General features: G+C 42.1%; 1 protein-coding gene across 2 annotated transcripts in view; it reads left to right on the forward strand.

Moving 5' to 3' along the window:
- The window catches only part of LOC115430189 (pleckstrin homology domain-containing family A member 5-like), a 107599-nt gene extending 90752 nt beyond the window's left edge, over positions 1–16847 (forward strand). Inside the window, exons 21-32 of one of the 2 annotated variants that reach the window (XM_030150099.1) lie at positions 128–229; positions 306–414; positions 2169–2212; positions 3039–3236; positions 6373–6520; positions 7122–7243; positions 8935–9126; positions 9297–9416; positions 10848–10964; positions 11315–11454; positions 12570–12727; positions 14504–16847. In XM_030150099.1, the coding sequence (XP_030005959.1) occupies positions 128–229; positions 306–414; positions 2169–2212; positions 3039–3236; positions 6373–6520; positions 7122–7243; positions 8935–9126; positions 9297–9416; positions 10848–10964; positions 11315–11454; positions 12570–12727; positions 14504–14538 (1485 nt within the window). In that variant the 3' untranslated portion in view covers positions 14539–16847. Of the gene's footprint in view, positions 1–127; positions 230–305; positions 415–2165; positions 2213–3038; positions 3237–6372; positions 6521–7121; positions 7244–8934; positions 9127–9296; positions 9417–10847; positions 10965–11314; positions 11455–12569; positions 12728–14503 lie in introns of both variants that reach the window. The other variant, XM_030150100.1, reaches the window with a different exon arrangement.
- Positions 16848–19241: the final 2394 nt, after the last annotated feature.

Below are 19241 nucleotides of genomic sequence, written 5' to 3' on the forward strand. Positions count from 1 at the left end.
TGGAAACTTTGCCAGCTTCAATATTCCACAAGTAATGCAGCTGTATTCAGAAGGGGAGTGGTCCAGGCCGTACCCATATGAGTCCATCTCCGTGTTAGTCAAGTGTTGGTTGGCGTGGTGCTTTCAGGAGTTGGAACGTTCCTGGAGGGACTACGATAGGTTGGAGACAGATGTGACTCAGGCCAAGTCCAACCTGCTGGAGCAGCTGGAGGCTCTGGGTAGCCCACAGGTAACACACAATCACACACACTTTGACTGTCTGGAAGGGGACTTTTATAACCACGGTTGTGTGTATTTGTACACAGACAGAGCCTCCAAGCCAGCGGCATATCCAGATCCAGAAAGAGCTGTGGAGGATCCAGGACGTGATGGAGGCTCTAGCCAAAAACAAACCACAACGGACCACAAACAGCGGTGAGTCCAAGGAAATCACAGTCACACCCTCTTAAAGGCTGCCCTTTATTTAATTTATATAATTATAGAAATATCTCATTGATGCATAATACAAAACTTTAAGCAACGCCATGGAACTTTTGCTGGCGGAGTTCCCTTAAAGTCCAGAAATGGTATTATCTTTACCAGCTGTGGTCAAATCTGTATCTGGGTAAAACTCGTGCGTTTGTTGACAAGACACTGATGTTGGTAAAACTTCCTGAGGAAAGACAATGAATGTGTTCAACCATGTGTTCAGACCAGGTACAGTAGACTTACAGCATTTATACAGTTTGGTTTTATTTATAAAAATATCAGAAAGGAAAATACACTTATCATGTTAGCTACCAGATATAAAACTGGAAGGAACTGTTGGAAAAACTTGGACAAAAATGGAAGGAAATGATTTTATAAGACAAACTGAAACAGATGAAATTCAGAAGAGTTTAGATTAGAATGGATTCAACAGGACCAGGTCCAACAGTACCAGGTCCAGGTCTCCTTCCTAGTCCAACAGTACCAGGTCCAGGTTTCCTTCCCAGTCCACCAGTACCAGGTCTCCTTCCTAGTCCAACAGTACCAGGTCCAGGTTTCCTTCCCAGTCCACAAGTACCAGGTCTCCTTCCTAGTCCAACAGTACCAGGTCCAGGTCTCCTTCCTAGTTCAACAGTACCAGGTCCAGGTTTCCTTCCCAGTCCACCAGTACCAGGTCTCCTTCCTAGTCCAACAGTACCAGGTCCAGGTCTCCTTCCCATTCCACCAGTACCAGGTCTCCTTCCTAGTCCAACAGTACCGGGTCCAGGTCTCCTTCCTAGTCCACCAGTACCAGGTCTCCTTCCTAGTCCAACAGTACCGGGTCCAGGTCTCCTTCCTAGTCCACCAGTACCAGTTCCAGGTGGGCGGGCATCCCTCCTTCTCTTCCAGTCAAAGTTGGTCCAATATTCCCCCTAGTCCCTCCTCTTATTTGTTCCCTCTCAGTTTTTTTGTCTTTCTCTCTGTGGACAACACCCTTACCCTCTGTGCTTTTCTTGCTCCTTCAGTCATGTGACCTTTAGTCTATCTGTATCTTTCCTTCACTCCTAACTTCGCTGACCTTCCTCGTCTTCTGAAGGTGGTGGGGGGATGGGACCTATGTCCTAAACCAGTCCAGTTCTGTAGCTCTGTTAGTGTCAGGGTTCCAACCCCAAACCAGAAGTGTCCTAGTGTCAGTGCAGGAGATACAGACGCTCTGGAGCCATGACCAAAGTGGACCTGAACCTACTGGAGTAGATATTCCACCAAAATGACCTGAACATAGAGTTAGAAGGACCAAAAACTCCAGAATGTTGGTTTAAGAACAGTGTAGTTTTGATGACCTCAGAGGTCTTTTCTATCGACTAAAGGAAAAGGTTACTTCAGCGTAACTGCTTTGTGCACTTTATGTCCACAGTAGCTCCAAATGGTGTTACTGTTCTTCCTCTCCTATTTTGCATATTGTGGACTTTGGACCTTGAGTTCGAACCCCTTTGATTCAAAAGACCATGATGGACTGGCTCTAACTCCTTTTTGTGGCCACCTCCAGGGGTTCCGTTAATAGCAGTCTGTTCGATGTCGACTATTTGACAAAGAAGGTTTCATGGGTCACTATAAAACGCTGACAGAATGTTTTTATGTTGTGAACCTGATACTCCTCAACTCAACTCTGAGATGGAAACATCTTCTGCAGAAAAACATTGATGCTTTTCTCTTCTCAGCAGGTTTTCCTGGTTCCAAACCACTCTCCAGTCAACAGAAAAATGAGGTAATGCATCTGAGTGGCATACTGCTGTGGACTGTTTCATTTTGCCTTTTGATTTAAGCACTTTCAAAAGAATGAATGTATTGTATTTATTTGTTTAACTGGCAGAGACAGTGGACATTAATGAACATCTGCATTGAACCATAAAAGTACAGCACATTAACAGGCTAAAAGATAAAAAGATCACGACTTGTTTGTTTTCAGTCACTGTTGGAGTCGAGTTTTGAAGGTGGTTATTGCGAGTGTCAGACTGTGACTGATGATCAGTTCTTTGTGAAATGTACCTTTTAGTGTCATATCATTTTGGTAGTGGTAGTTCAAGTGTTTTGAAGAGGGAATATTTAATGTATGTACACTACAAAAAACACAGTAGAACCAGCACAAGAACTTCAAGTGGACAAAGAGAATCTAAAACTTAAAGAATTAAAGGTAATTAAAGTTGAACCCTAACCCATGTGAGACCTAGAGATGTGTTTCCATTTTTGGAAAACAGGCTTTTAGTAATAATAAGGCTGAGTCCATTTGGTACGAACACTACAAAACAACAGAGTAAGAACCACAGAAACAAAGCAACGTCTACAAAAACAATGGACAGCCCCTCTGCAGCCACAAATGCACTGGGGTTTTTCTGGGACATCCCAGGCAAAAGATGAGAAAACATAAAAAACAACATGGTTGTATGAAGCACAAGGGGGAAATGTTGAAATAGTTGAGAGCAGCTTGAAGGTCCATGACATGTGTGCATTGACTGTGTGTCCAGTGGGTGTCAAATGTTGTGTTATTGGGTTTGTTGTTGGACTTACCGTCGTTCACTATTACCTGTTAACAGGCAGTGACGCCGCTGCCTCTTAGTCCTCTCAAGGACGCCAACCCCGTGCCCCCTCGCCCACCCCTGCCGCAATACTATGACTCCTCCGAGCGTCCTCCTCATGTGCCCCCCCACCACTCGCACCCCAGTGGGCGCCTACCCCCCCCTACGCACCGCCCCGAGGACCGCAAACCCGGCACCAGGAACGGCACCCACAGTGTAAGAGCCTCTGAAGCCCCCAGAGCCACCATGTTTGTCCTACCCACCACCACCTCCGACCGCCATCACAATCTCCAACCAACAATTGCATCTGACCCCCTTCATCTGCGAGGATTTCATGTGCTTACCATCATATTGATATTTGTTTTCATCATTTTCACACCTCAGCTCCATCTTCAAGGCTGAGTTATTTACGCTGAAGTAACTCAGTCTTTTTTCTTCTTGACCACTTCATCCCAGCCTTGTGGGTTTCCCTTTTTCCGTCCACTTCAGCTCACCTGCTTGCAGTGTCTTCTTCAGATCGGTTCTGATCTGTACATAGATTATCTAGAAAAGACCAGGACAGCACTTGTACACAACTTTAGAAACAACTTCTGTGGCTTTTCCGCTTGTGGTCAGCTCAGCCTGTCTCAACATGGAGTAACATTCTATGGATTTCCATTATGTGAGATCAGGGACCATCAAGCACACTCACAGTCAATGAAAACTTTGAGACCATATTTTTCGACAAAATTTTTATTTTGAAACCCTAAACTGGAATTTTTTCATATGAATCATTTGTTTAGGATATTGGTGTACAGAAACAAAAATCTAAAGTTTCAAAAATAATTTCAAAACAAAAAACTTAAGAAAAGAAAATGGCACCTGCCAAACACAAAGTCCCAACAGTAGCAGTCCTGGTCGGTAGTTGTCACTCTCTCTCACCCTGGACGTGGTCTTTCGTCAACAGAGCCTGTCGCGTTGTGGCGTTCAACCAGGTTTCTGATTGTGGGTTGGGAACAGCCCATACATAGGCCTGGCTATATCACTGGAGCTCAAACCGGCCTCCACCATACCCAGTGCCCGGAGACGTTGTTCACGTGATAGATGTGGCATGATGCCGTTCACTGGACTACTGTAACAATGGTGGCCTTTTTTGGGCCTTTATATAGGCCTTCAAAACCAATCCTCAAATTGTGCTCATACCCACTGAGTATTGCTCAATGTGTATTTAGTCCACTTTTGCAAAGAGACCAACCCATGTGCAATGAACCGTGACAACATGACAACTCATCATTATCTCAACTAACCGAGCACTAAGTCATCAATAAATCTACAATGAATAATTACAACCCCCCTACAAGTAGAAATCTGCAGACATTTCTACCTCAAAGTTTCTATTGACTGTCAGTATATTATCACCTTTGTTCAAGTTCCAAATGAGTGAATTGGAAACATGATATAAAATCCTAGATTGTGTTAACCTGACCACAGATGAGAAGTCTGATGTTAGTGTGTTAACTGGAACCACACAGCCTCACTTGCACCTTTAGTTGCAGTGAAGACCACATGACTGTATCTGGGTGTTGCATTGCTCTGCTGAACATCCATGCTGAGGGGGTTCTAGACCTGCAGTGGAAATGCAGCGCATTAGTAGAGCCACGTCAAGTCCACCATTGTACACCTGAGACCTTCCCCTCAGCCTCAAGAATCTGATCATAAAAAGTAGAAAGAGAATAGGGGTCCAGTGGAAAGCACCTGGACCTCACAGACAAATGGTCCTGGGCTGGATCCAACTCCAGCCTACAAGGGCGGACCTTTCTGTGTGGAGTTTACATGTTCTCCCCGTGTTTGCGTGGGTTCTCTCCGGGTTCTCTGGCCCCTCCCACCATCCAAACACATGCGCTGATAGGTTAATTGGTTTAATCTAAATTGCCCATAGGTGTGAAGTTGACAGTGATTGATTGTTCGTCTCCATATGTCGGCCCTGCAATGAACTGGAGACACGCCCAGGGTGAACCCCACCTTCAGACGAGGCACAGCTGGGATAGGCTCCGCCCCCGCGACCCTCTTAAGGATAAAGCAGGTTCAGAAGATGAATGAATAAAGAGAGAATAATTAATAGATGTAGGCTCAAAGAACAAAAAGTACCTGTTCGATATGTCGGAACATAGAGAACATAAGGCTGTGGTGTGGTGCCATGACCGTCCACTCTGAAACAAGTGCAAAGACTGTTGAAGCTCAGAGGAATAGGATGTGTTTTGGACAACTGCTTCCATTCCAACGTGGTGAAGGTGAGGTTCTGCTCTGAACCCAACAGTTAGCCTTCAGTCGTACAGAGCACAGACAGATACATTCTACTGAAACCATCCAGCTGCTGTCGGTTCTAATGCTAGACCAGATCCTCCATAGATGTGTAATTCTGTAGTAGTGGAAGGACCAGTTCTGTTCGAGTTTTCATCAGTAGTCAGTCGTTCACTGGGTGTCCAGTCCAGTCCAGTTCAGTTCAATCCAGTCCAGTCCAGTTCAGTCCAGTCCAGTCTAGTCCACTCTGGGCTGATAAAGGGCCTAGTTACCTCCGCCAAGGAGATTATGTTTTTGCCAGGGTTTGTTTGTCTGTCTGTCTGTTTGTCTGTCTGTTAGTGTGCAACATAACTCAAAAAGTTATGGACAGATTTTGATGAAATTTTCAGGGTTTGTTGGAAATGGGATAAGGAAGAAATGATTAAATTTTGGTGGTGATCGGGGGTGGGGGGGCCCACGGGGGGGGGGCCCATTTCCAACAAACCCTGAAAATTTCATCAAAATCTGTCCATAACTTTTTGAGTTATGTTGCACACTAATGGACAGACAAACAGACAGACAGACAGACAAACAAACCCTGGCAAAAACATAACCTCCTTGGCGTGGGGGGGCCCACGGGGGGGGCCACTGATCAAGCCTTGGCGGAGGTCTGCGCTCTCCGAGTGCTTCTAGTTTTTTCTAGTGTTGTACAGAACTTCTTTGTAAATTGAATTATGTTGACAAAAATAATTCTATTTATTTTTGGGGCTCAGGGGCCCAAATATATGAGATTTTTCATCTAAATGATCCAACTCCTTTCGCCTGAAGAACTGATTGAACCGAGGCTGGAAATCGTGAAGCACACATAGAATTTAGTTTATGTTTTAGTCGTTTACCTTCAGGAGAAGCAAGTTTTAAACTGAAAGAACTGAAAACAGGAATGAAAAATATTCATTTGAACACATTAAAACTGTGTGTGTGTGTGTGTGTGTATATGTGTATATGTATGTGTGTGTGTATGTGTGTGTGTATACTCCTGTTCCTCCTCAGTTCTCCTGTGTGTCTCCTCACCCTCCCTCTCCTCCTCTCTCAGCAGGCTCCAGACTATCGCCTGTATAAGAGTGAGCCTGAGCTGACCACAGTGAAGGAGGAAGTGGACGAAGCCAACGGGGACGACAAGGACAAAGACAAAGACAAGGTGGAAGCAGCTGCTGAAGGCAAAGACGCTGCAGGATCCAAAGGTGATGTTGTGCACCTCATTTTCCCTTCCCCTGCCTTCGGAAACTTTTATTTGAGGGGGCAGGATGTTTGTGCACCCCCCCAGAACTGGGCCTGGATGATGCCCTGGTTTTCTCTCTGCCTTTAGGTTCACAAGCGTCACTAAGTATTGTATCAAACACCTGATATTCCCGTAAATGAATCACATGCAAATATTTGAACAGATTGGAGGGATTTCCCCCTTTGAACAAATGGAAGCTTTGACAGTGTTCCCAGTGTTCCTAGTGTTCCTAGTGTTCCCAGTGTTCCAAGTGTTCCTAGTGTTCCTAGTGGACCTTGGGTCATCTGACCTATAGACAGACAGCCCATAGACCAGGGCCAGTGGATACAGGTTAGAGGTTGTGAAAATTTCCTGTAAGATCCATTTTATAAGTTGGGAATGGGACGTTGAAAGCATGTTAAGTTTCAGTTTCGTTTTCACGCTAGCGTAAGTAATGCTAACCCCCACCCCCCTGCTCTGACAGATCGACAAGATACTGAATTTTATGAAAGGGAACTGGACCGTGTTGGGAACGCTTTGTTCTGCTGCTGTGTTTGTTTGCTAACGTGCCGTCTCTTCCACAGTGCCCCCGTACCCAGTGGGCATCGTTCCTCCCAGGACCAAATCCCCCATGAACCCTCCTGAGTCCTCCACCATCGCCTCTTATGTCACACTGAGAAAGACCAAGAAACCTGAAAACAGATCAGTAAGTTTTAACGTTGGCATCACACTACAAAAAATGATTTGTAAGAAAGTCAAGAAGGCCTTATTTCTAGAACATTTGTCTTTTTTTTCATCTGAACAGAAGTTCAGTCACGGACTCTATTCAACATTTAATCTCATTCTGTCTTAAATCAGTGGGATTTTAGTTCTTGTACTGAACACTGATAAAATTCTAGCATTTTTGTCCAGTGTTAAGGCACTTTATGTTTTTTTGTTTTTAGTTTATAGATTTTTTTTTTTACTTGTTTTAAGAATTCTGTTCTGACCCCATTGGCAGATTCTTTTGTTCAATAAAAGCCAGTTTGGCCAGATTTGGGAATATCAGGATTACTTATGGAAGGGCAGCTCAGATGAAACTCCTCCACTGACGTAAAAGTGGCACAAACAGCACAGATAGGACTGTTTTGGGCTTTTCTTGCAATATACATTCCATTGAGTTAGAACTATTTAATGCTAAATTTGCACAGCCAAGACCCAAATAGACCGTATGAGGTCATGTGACACTTAAAGCAGCTGGATTAGTGCTGTCTGAACCGAGTTCCATCCATGATGGTTTTGGACAGTTTCAGAGGAACATAGGAGGATGTAATTCCACAAACACAATGTCATCACAGCTGTGCTCTCAGTCATAAAGACACAAACACAACATGGTTTGATACCTTGGATGAAGCTGCTTATGTTCTAGCACATGTGACCCTAATGCAGCTCTGTGATTGGACCAGAGCTCCGAGTGGCGTCAGGTTAGGGCAGTGGTTCTCAAACTGTGGGGCGGCCCCCATTAGGCGCGTAGGCTTGCTGGGGGCGGGGGGGCATGGGATCACTCCTCAGTGTTTTGTTTTGTTTTGTTTTTTTTTTCCTCAGGTTAGAACATGTAGCAGGTGGAACTAATGTTTTAGCGTTGGAGCACCCTGGACTCATTTTAGGGACGTACAATAAACAAATCTACTGCCATGGTGATCTGTCACTAGACTAGACAAAGAGTTTAGGTTTGGAGAACGGACAAGGATTGGACTGGAAAAGAAAAATGTGCAATGTTTCTGTTTTTGCACAGTTTGTACAGTTTGCAATTTAATGTTCTGAGAAGTGCAATGGAAACGGGCTCATTACAGCCACTGATATTGTTCAAATGTTCATCTTTGTTACCAAAATTTGTTTGTTTGTTCTAAAAAAAGTAACTTCATTGTCATAGTTACAAGATAATTGCACATTTCCTATTTTCATTTGGAAACATTATTGTCTCAGGGAGCAGTCTGGTTGAGTTTATTTGTATTGTTCAAGCAAAAATCTAAGTTATTTTTAATTTGAACAAAAACATATTCAAGGAAAAGCAAAAAATGTTACAATATTGATAAAAGTAAAAATTATAGTTGCACCACTGTTACAATGTTCTTGGGGTTGAGGGAGGCCTGGAGATTTTTCATCCTCCCAAGGGCGGCCCCACAGAAGAAGACTGAGAACCACTGGGTTAGGGTTAGTGCAGTGCAGTTTCAGCCCAGGTCGAACCTCCGTAGGTGGAACACACCTGTCAGATGGAAGGGTTATGTTTGAGGTCGGAGAATACTGGGATATTTAATCTGCTTGAATGACTTGATTTGTTTATCGGATAATGTGTAACTGAGTAACGCGAAGACAGTGTAGAAGTCCAACAGGTTGTATTCCTTGGTTTGTGTGCAGGACCGTCCTCAGAGTGCAGTGGATCATCTAGGATTTGGAGAACGAGAGGTTGGAAGAACCAGGATGAGTGTGGAGGAGCAGTTGGAGAGGATGAGGAGAAACCAGGAGGCCTCATGTCTACGAGAGAAGAGGAGAGAAACCCCGTCACGCTCCCCGTCCTTCAGCAAAGACAACCCCTTCATTATCCTGCAGGTAAGTGGACATGTCAAACACCCCAACCCAACCCTTAACCCTGTCAAACATCCTAACCCCTTACCCTTTCAAACAGCCCAACCCCAAACCCAAACCCTAACCCTAACCCTGTCAAACACCCTAAGCCTAACCCTATATATATATGTGTGTGTGCGTGTGTGTGTGTGCAGAGCCGGGTGCAGGCAGAGGGCTCCTGTGCAGACCCAGTGGAACTGGAGGCAGCTCTGCAGCAGCTGAAGGACCAGCGCAGGACCAACGCCGACACACACCCTGGACCTTCACTGCCCCAGGTGGACCTTCACTCTTTTATCTGACCTGTCACAGTAGATGGTTAGCATCACAGCAGAACTGTCTAACTCATACACCACATGGACCAAAGTCTGTGGACCTGTTGAATTCAGGAATTATTCTGACATTAGTCATTATTGTTTTGGATCCCAGACCCCTGTTAGAAAAGAAACACCTGGATTCAACGGGTCCACAGACTGTTGGACACACAGTGGACCAGTTAAATATGAATATGTTTATGTTTATGTTTACGCATTTGGCAGACGCTTTTTTCCAAAGCGACTTACAGGGGAAAACCAATTAAATCACTCAATCAATCAAATTTTATTTATATAGCGCCAGATCACAAAAAAGTTATCTCTTGACATTTTATATATAGAGTTGGTCAAAACCAGACTCTAAATCAATTCTACAGAAACCCAACAGAAACCCAACAGATGACATTGAGAATATGACAGTAATGATACAGGTGTGGAGTTTCTTCCACACTCATGAAACTGTACCTACTAAATGTAGCAGTGGTGTTATTTTGATAGAAATGTTGTGCACAATTTTGTGACCAGGATATCTTCAAAAGCACGTTATACCTCTGATAACATGTTGACCATTTAGTGTGGTTTTTATTTTAAGATCTATTCTTATATATTCAGCCTTTATTATAGACAGAGCAGAGATGGGAGGAAGGGGGGGGGGGGTGAGAGAGGGGAGGAGAGAGGGCCAGATGTATTAACAGTACACGTTAACATCAGGAGGAAACCTGGAACACACATTAATGTGGACTCTGTTGTCGTGGACTCTGTTACCGGGGACTAGGTTGTCGTGGACTATGTTGTCATGGACTCTGTTGCCTTGGACTCTGTTGCCTTGGACTATGTTGCCGTGGACTATGTTGCCGTGGACTCTGTTGCCGTGGACTCTGTTGCCTTGGACTCTGTTGCCGTGGACTCTGTTGCTGTGGACTCTGTTATTGTGGGCTCTGTTGCCGTGGGCTCTGTTGTTGTGGACTCTGTTGTCGTGGACTCTGTTGCCGTGGACTCTGTTGCCTTGGACTCTGTTGCCGTGGACCTCCTCTTCTAACTCCTTTATCTTCCAAATCCAAATCCCAGTCCAGGTTGTGTCCCTTCCACCTTTTGAATCTCTGTTCTCAGCAGCACCAGCACAGGCTTCAGGTTCTCAAAGGAGAACATTCAGAACGCTGTGTATTTATCCTGTAAATATTGTCTTTCTCAAATGTTGCACTTTGAAAGGGAACTTCCTGCAGATGCATTTGCAGTAGAGTCACACAGAGGAAACCTGTTTATAACAGTAGTGTGAACCAAAGGAAGGGCTTCCACCGGTCATACTAACTAACCCTGACCTTTAACCCTGACCCTGACCTGGACCCGGACCCTGACCCTGACCCTGTACTGGACTAACTATCTTCAAATCCACAGGAGGCTCAGAGAGCAGAGGACGGAAAGAATGACAAGTGTAAGGATGTGCAGCAGGACAGGGACGTGAACCTGAAGAACGGAACACCACCACAGGACGAGAACGACGGCATGGACCAGGTACTGGTGAGGACGGCTGCACAGCCAATCACAGACAGGGAAACACTGATACTGATACTGATAATCACTATTACTGATACTGTTACTGATAATGATAGTTACTGATACTGTTACTGATACTGATACTGTTACTGATACTGATAGTCACTGTTACTGTTTAGAGTTAAATCCCCATGTTAGGGTTAGGGTTAGGGTTAAATCCCCATGTTGGTGTATTTATGTTTCAGAGCAGAAAACAGGTGGTGACCACCTCCATATTCACAGAAGAACATGACGTCTACCATGGGCTGGAGTCCAAGGTCTGCTCGGTCCGACAGAAGGAGCTCATTTGTATTTTCTGTTTGTTTCAGGTTTGTGAGAGGCAGACAGTGGTGATCCTGGACCTGGGTCCAGAACCTCAGCATGTGGACCTGGTCACCCTGCAGTCCTTTGAAGAGGATGAGAGCAGAGACGGGACCAGCTCACCCACCAACACCACCACCGACAACAGGTGCACTGGGGCCCACTAGTGGTCCTCTGACATGGAAAACCACAGAGACTGGGGTCCTGCTGGGAACAGACCTGCACTGCATTTGGACCCTCTGTGGTTAGGGTTAGGGTTAGGATTAGGGTACCCTAACCCTAACCTTAACCCTAACCCTTGTCCCACATACTGAGACTAAATCCTACCTTCAGATTTTGAGAACACGTGAGCTCCACCAGGGCGGAGTTAGGTCGACATGTACATGTTAGTATTTGCTTAGGCTCCGCCCACACAGCAGGTCTAATGCACTATTAGGATTTTAGGTCAAATCGGTTTTTTTTTGTGTTTTGGTTCTTATTCCACATTAAATGCAACTTCTATCAGCTTTGAGTCTGAACTGAATGTGACCCTGAAGTGACCCACATGCACTAAAGAGGTCCTGATGGAATACAAGACCACACAGACACACACTGTGTTTACAGAAGGAAATATGGTTTTCCTCCACTCCTCCTCCTGGGACGAACAACTGGGAAGTTTGTCGCATTTCAATGACGTAAAGGTCAGATAAATGCGACCTGGAAGTTCAGACTGAAGTCAGATTGGAAAATATCAGATACGGATCAGATTAAGGTCCACATATGAAAGTGGTCTGGGTTGGATTTAGGACCACATATGAAAGTGATCTGGGTCAGATCCAGGTCATATATGGACACATTTACCTGCATCTGAACGGAGCCTTAGTCATTCCGTGTCATTTTTCATTATTCATCTTTATTTTGTTTATTTTGATTTTTTTTTTTTTTTTGTTCATTTTCATTCATTCATTCATGACTGTGAAGTTTGAACTGATATTTAAGGCTGAACTCCATAGTGTACAGCCTAAAGGGTTGCCTCAGTAATCAGTCAATCCACCTTTGTATAATCTGATTTGATCTAACAAATTATGATTATTATTATTATTATTATTATTATTATTATTATTAATCTATTATGATCTGATCTGATTAGATCTAATCTGATCTGATCTAACCTGATTTGATCTAATCTAATTTGATTGAATCTGATCTGATCGAATCTAATCTGATCTAATCTAATCTGTTTTGATCTAATCTAATCTAATCTGATATTCTAATGTGTTGTAGCTTCCAGACTCCTGAACCTGAGACACCAAGTCCAGAGCCGAAGGAGCCTGATGTGACACCTGCCAGTGAGGAGAAGCTCGAGAAGAGCCTGGATTCCTACAACCAGCTGACGACAGACGACAAGAAACACAACAACAACAACAACAACATGTTGGCTTGTAAGACATGACTATTTAATCCACCATACTGAGGAACGTGTGCAGTTCATATGGGTTCAGATAGCATGTTGGAAATAGATGATGTAATGTTTGTAATCCAAACAGTGCACTCTAGTGGACACACTGTAGAAGTACAACTGCAGGAGAAACTTCAGGGAACAAAAGGGGCTTTGAATGAAAGATTGTGTCTTTGATGATTATCTATGATTTGCTTATGATAGAGAGGGTGGGAGAGAGTCGGTTTCAAGAGAGTGTGTGAACATATGTACCATAGATGGGGCTATTTTAGGCATAGATGTAAAATTCAACTGGAAACCTGTCAGGACCAGGACATTTGGAACATTGCATCGCACCTGCAGCTCAGATCATCTGTTCTGTTCTGGAGGCCTCCAGCTGACGGCTGTAAGAGTCGTCTATCGCAGGAATGACACGATCATTAAAGAAAGAATCAAAAGAATGAACATGGAGTGTATGATCAGAAGTGTAAAGGGATCTGTAAAAATGTCTGAACTGATCATTTACTCACTGAGGATCAGTTTTTACTCCATCCGGAGTTTGGATTTGAGGAATAAGGTGAGCCACAGCCATACTGTGGAGTTGGAGTTTACTGGCCTTACCTCCATACTCATACTGAACAGACTGAGATTTAATGAGCAATTAATCAACCTGGACAGACGACAAATGATCAAATTCTGCCTGTACAGATAATCTGTCATTATAAACTGATGGAGAAGGAGAGGTCAAATATAGTTCATCCAGCTGCAATATATGTCTGATCTGTCCTAACTCTAGTCTAATCCCAGTCTAAGTATCTGAGCTCAGATCAGTCTGATCCGTCCTAACCCTAGTCCAAGGTTATAATAGTTTTGGATTTTTCATTATAGTTTAGTTTTAGTTAGTTTTGACTTTTTTTCTCTAATTCAGTTAGTTTGAATTAGTTTTTAGAGCAGGTTTGCTAGTTTTTATTAGTTTTCATTATTTTCTAAATGCTTAGTTTTAGTTTCTTCATATCTTTTGTCTTCTTCACCGTCAAATTCAAATAAATCCCAGACAGGACTCTGCTGCTTTCTCCCAACTTTAGTCTCCATGTTTCCAGGTAGAGTAGGGACCAGAAGACGAATCTAAATGACAAGTGACAAGAAGTGACGGACTGTTAATATCATATGGTGCCAGCAACTAAAATTGCTTGAGGGAAATAAATCAATTTTATATCAATCCGACATTGACAAAAACAAAAACGAAGGGCATTTTATCCATAATTTTTATACGTTTTAGTTAGTTTTGTAAACACACAGTACAGTTTCAGTTAGTTATCGTTCTTTTCTTTTAATTATAGTTTTTATTTATTTCAGTTAACGAAAATGTTTTTACAACTCTAGTTTTTGTCATTTTGTTCGTTTTCGTTAACGATATTAACCTTGCTCTAGTCTAATCCCAGTAATCCCAGTCTAAGTCTATCTGAGCTGAACTCAGATCAGTCTGATCCACTCTAACTCTAGGATTCGTCCAAAGGACAGTTTTCTTCCTCCTCTTAAACATACAGATGGTGTCTCCTCTTGGACCGAGGCAGGAGGTGGTTCCACTATAGAGGAACTTGATATCTGAAGGCTCTGGCCCCCGTCCTGCTGTTGGAGATCCTCTGGACCACCAGTGCACCTGCATGTGGACAGTGTAGTGCTAGATGGAACTCAAAGCTCTGTCAGATCAAACCGTGTTTGTGTGTGAACAGTTTGTCTGTACTAATAAAACACCATCAACTGTCTCCTTCTCCCACAGCGCAGACCTTCACCTTGGTGACCAGCGACACATGAGGCTTCAGTATCCAAACAGCACCCCCTAGAGCCCAAATGTAGCCAGCCTGCACTGAGCATGCTCCGTGGCTTCCTGCGTTTACAACAGAACTGCTTTGATACTACTGTTCCATGGCCACAAGGAAGAGAGCAAGTGGAAGGCCAGCACCAGGTCCACGGGCAACCACGACTGTCTGAGAAGGAGACGCAGATGTCCGTCTGACCAGTATCTGTCCATTCCACCTCCGACCAAACACCACCCATGGAGGTTTAGTCCAAAAACAGAGCAGATATAGAAGACTGTGAACAGATCCAGTCCCAGAACATGTGTTTGTGTTGAGTTGATTAAGCCCAGAAGTGTTCTTTAGAGTTCCACCATGTGTCCATCTGTACAGAGGAGGAGACATATTTACAAAGGGACACTTCACACACACACACACACACACACACACACACGGGCAGTTGTGTTCAAACACACTGTAAACTGTCAAAAGACGAGCACTGATTGACCTTCTATGAACCCTCATATCAGCAGAACCTCAGCCTCTGCTTCACAGAACAAAACCATTTCCACAAGTTTCTACTGAATGACGAGTGGAGCTTCAGCGTCCACCTTAAAGAACAGCATCAGTGGTTCCATCAAATGGCAAGAGAATTTAAGGTGAAATGTCCCCCCCAAAAAACAAAAAAAGCTAAAGTTGTTTTTCATTTCAAATGTTTTTTTCAAGGACTGATGTTGTCCTGTCCTCAGTCCAGACAAGCCGACAGATTATTGATTATTGATTCCATGTGTGTTGGATCAGATCTTCCATTGGATCATTATTGCACTGATCAATATGTTTCTGATGCAAAATGATCGGAAAGCCTCCTGATGTAGGGTTTGGGTTACCCAACCCCAACCCTAATCCCAGCCCTAACCCCAACCATAACCCCGACCATAACCCTGAGTCTGAGCACGGAGCTCAGTTCGACTGAAGTATGAAGACTGGACTGGCTTTAATGGAAGAAGGTCATGTGGTCTAATGAGTCCACAGTGACCCTGGTCCAGAGGGACGGGTGCATCAGGCTGAGAAGAGAGGTGGATGAAGTGATTACCCATCATGCCTAGTGCCTATGCTATAAGCCTGTGGGGGTAGTGTTATGATCTGGGGTTATAATGGTTCCTTTTCTGTTTGGTCAGACATAAAAACAGTAGATTTTTGACCTGTACACGTTTGGGTTCCACCTGTGTCCGCCCTCAGAAGGGTCACATGATGTTCCTGTGACGTGTCTTGTCAGCTGTTTTATCCAGGTTTACCAGACAACAGGGGACAGCTGTGTCCCCTGTTGTCTGGTATCCATCCTGCAGTATCCTTATCCCACACCTGGGACGCTGTCCTCTGCAGCAGTAATCCAGAACCTAAAGGACATTTGTGGGCTTCCATGAGTCAGAGCCGTCCATCTGATTCAGTCGTCTCTGTCTGGTCCTAGTTCTGAGGGTCATGTGACTTCACAGAAATGTGTTTCCAAATCCATAGACACATGGACATACGGGGTTTTGGTACCGTACTGTAAGTATGAAGGCCATCTTACCATTAGAAGACATCTGATTGGATGGTCAGACGTGGAAGCGGTTCTTGAGCTGCAGATACTCATGAGTGTACAGCTGTATATAGGAGCACTGGAGGACGGTCCCCAGATGGGCTCAGCACCAACACACACACACGCAGTGCTTTACTTTGACCCCTACTTGACCCCTGATCTGGTTTCTGTTCTGCGTCGGTTTCAGTCCAGACTGTTGTGCTTTTATTTTCACATCTTTTGCAACTGTTACAGATTGTCCTTTGTTGGCTATATAAATATATATAAATACATATATATATATATATATATATATAAATAGATGCAGATATGTATGTATGTGAACATAAAGTTTTTCCTTCTAAAGGTGCCACCTCATGCTGCTGTTTGGATTATTTGGTTCATTTTTGGACAGAACTCAGTCTTTTTGGTTTATTTTTAGACAGAACTCAGTCTTTTTGGTTTATTTTTAGACAGAACTCAGTCTTTTTGGTTCATTTTTGGACAGAACTCAGTCTTTTGCTGAAGTTGTGATTCTTTCTATGACGCAGATGCCTGAACAAACACACACTGTGGATGTTTTTTCTAATGTCCTGCCTTTTCATTTGTGTCTCGTTTCTTTTCCCTGCCCATGTGACGGACGTATTGGAAGGTCAAATCTGTCCTAGGTGGTGACACATCCGAGAATAGCACATGTACGAAGCAATAAGTCGGACTTTGGATCTCCAGGACATCAAAGACGTTGAAAAGAGATGTATAAAATGTAAAAAGAAAAAACCAACATAAAGATAGCATAATTTATGTACACAATAAAAAGAAGAGCCAATATTATAACTATAAGAGATTATTAATATTATTAGGGTCAATATGCAAAAAGTTCATAACCCATCTGTTTTATATCATGTCAAATAAATGTTGATGTTCTTAAAACACGTTTGTATCTTTTTTTCCCTCCTCGTATTGATCAACATCAGACTTTTATTCAGTGGACTGTTGGAAAACCACACCCCCATAATGACCCCCATTCTACATGAATAACCCCCTCCCCAACAAGTCCAGACTTTTAAAGATAAAAACATTTCATATCTCTTACTGAAATGTGTCATGATCCATTTTGGACGCCACCAGACCAAAGTGGGCGGAGTTAAAAAGTCATGTCACATATTGTCACAGTAAATAGGGGCGTCATCTGCAAAAGAAAAATGAAGGATGTTTTTGGTTCCGTCAAGATATAAAAATACAATGAGATAGTATTAAAATACAATCAGAGACATTGTTAAAATACAGTAAGACATATTATACCTGCTTGAAACCCCAGTGCCAGTCCAGACCTGACATTTATCATATTGGGTTTTAAATACATGTTTCTTTGCTTCAAGAATAAAATTCATGGTGTAGCTGAGTGGACATTTTTGTAAATCTATGGAAAAAAAAAAAACCCTTCAATGTCATTGTTTTTTTTTTTTTTTGTTTTTGTTTTTTGTTTTTCATGCCTAAGGAGGAATAAAAACACTCAAAAAAAACAAACAAACAAAACTCATCTATAAGGTTCTCATAATTCATGCATGAAAGGGTTAATTTTAAATGTTCTTTGATACTGTATTGCATTATTATTAAAAGTATTTATTATTATTTGTAGTTGTGCTGTTCGTAGTAGCAGCAGTTGCCTAGAGTCGACAACACAGAAGCTGATCAGCCTCAGTCTGACTCTGGCATACGACATGATACGACATAATCCGATATGATCCATATGATCCGATAGGCTCCGATACGATGATATGATAAGACATGACGGAGACACGAGTCCTCCAACCCTCCAACTGTTCTAAAGCCGTACCTGTGCCCACAGGAAAAACCACCCGAGAACGTGCTTTTTCAGCACTTTTTCACTCATTTTTCTGTTTGTCGGAACACGTGGAGCTGAGAGTCGACAATATTAGAGATCGTTTATGTTGGCGAAGATGACTCACTCTTCTCAAAAAATAAGACCGGGCCCAACACGTGTCAAACTCATTTTAGTTCAGGGGCCATATTCAGCTAAATTTGATCTGCAGTGGGCCGGACCAGAAAAATAATAGCATAATAACCTATAAATAATGACAACTCCAAATTTTTGTCTTTGCTTTAGTGTTTAAAAAAACCCAAAACATTAAATTATGAAAATACTTATTTTTATAAACTATCCCAAAAAAAAAAAAAAAAAAAACTGAAAAAACTGAAATTTAAATTAAAAAACGTAAGGAAATTTAGTGCAATTTTAACAATATTATTCCTCAACTTATCATTTCTACATGTGCATTATGGATCAGATCTACAAAGGCACTAAACACTGAGGAACAGGCAGAAAAATTGTTAAAATTGTGCTTAATTTTCTTTAGACATTTCAGGTTGTTCATATTTGTTCAGGTTATTCACATTTTAGTGTTTCAGGATAGTTTGTAAATGTAAATATTTTCACAATTTAATGTTATTTTTTTTGCACTAAAACAAAGAAAAAATAATATTTTTTTTAATTCTAGATTTTTTTTTTTGCATAATTCAAGTTTTTTTTACTTAACTGAAGATTTTTTTTTTTTCCTCAATTCAAGATTTTTTTTTTTTTACTTAATTGAAGATTTTTTTTTTTTTGCTTAATTAAAGATTTTTTTTTACTTAATTGAAGATTTTTTATTTTTTTTTGCTTAATTAAAGAATTTTTTTTTTGCTTAATTGAAGATTTGTTTTTTTACTTAAGTGAAGATTTTTTTTTTTTTTTTTTTTTTGGCTTAATTCAAGATTTTTTTTTGCTAAATTTGAGATTTTTTTGTATTAATTGAAGATTTTTTTTTTTACTTAATTAAAGATCCTTTTTTTTTTTTTTGCTTTAAAAGGAAATTACAAGACTAGCATCTGTCTCCCAAGTGTGCCTAAAACACACTATTTCTTCCATTTGATATGTATGATCTTGATCTAAATCCTTGATTTACAAAAATAAAATCAAATTAAAGCAGAAAAATAAATCAATATATAATATTTAATAGTTTGATTTATGGGTGTGCATTTTTCACACACTTGGTGACAGATGGTAGTATTTTTGAACATTTGACCTAGAGCCAAAAATAATAATGCAAATTAACCAATTTGCTGTTGATCATTGACATGTGCCAGGATGCAAAAATCAAATA

The sequence above is a fragment of the Sphaeramia orbicularis genome, chromosome 12 (assembly GCF_902148855.1).
Source record: "Sphaeramia orbicularis chromosome 12, fSphaOr1.1, whole genome shotgun sequence".
Lineage (NCBI taxonomy): Eukaryota > Metazoa > Chordata > Actinopteri > Kurtiformes > Apogonidae > Sphaeramia > Sphaeramia orbicularis.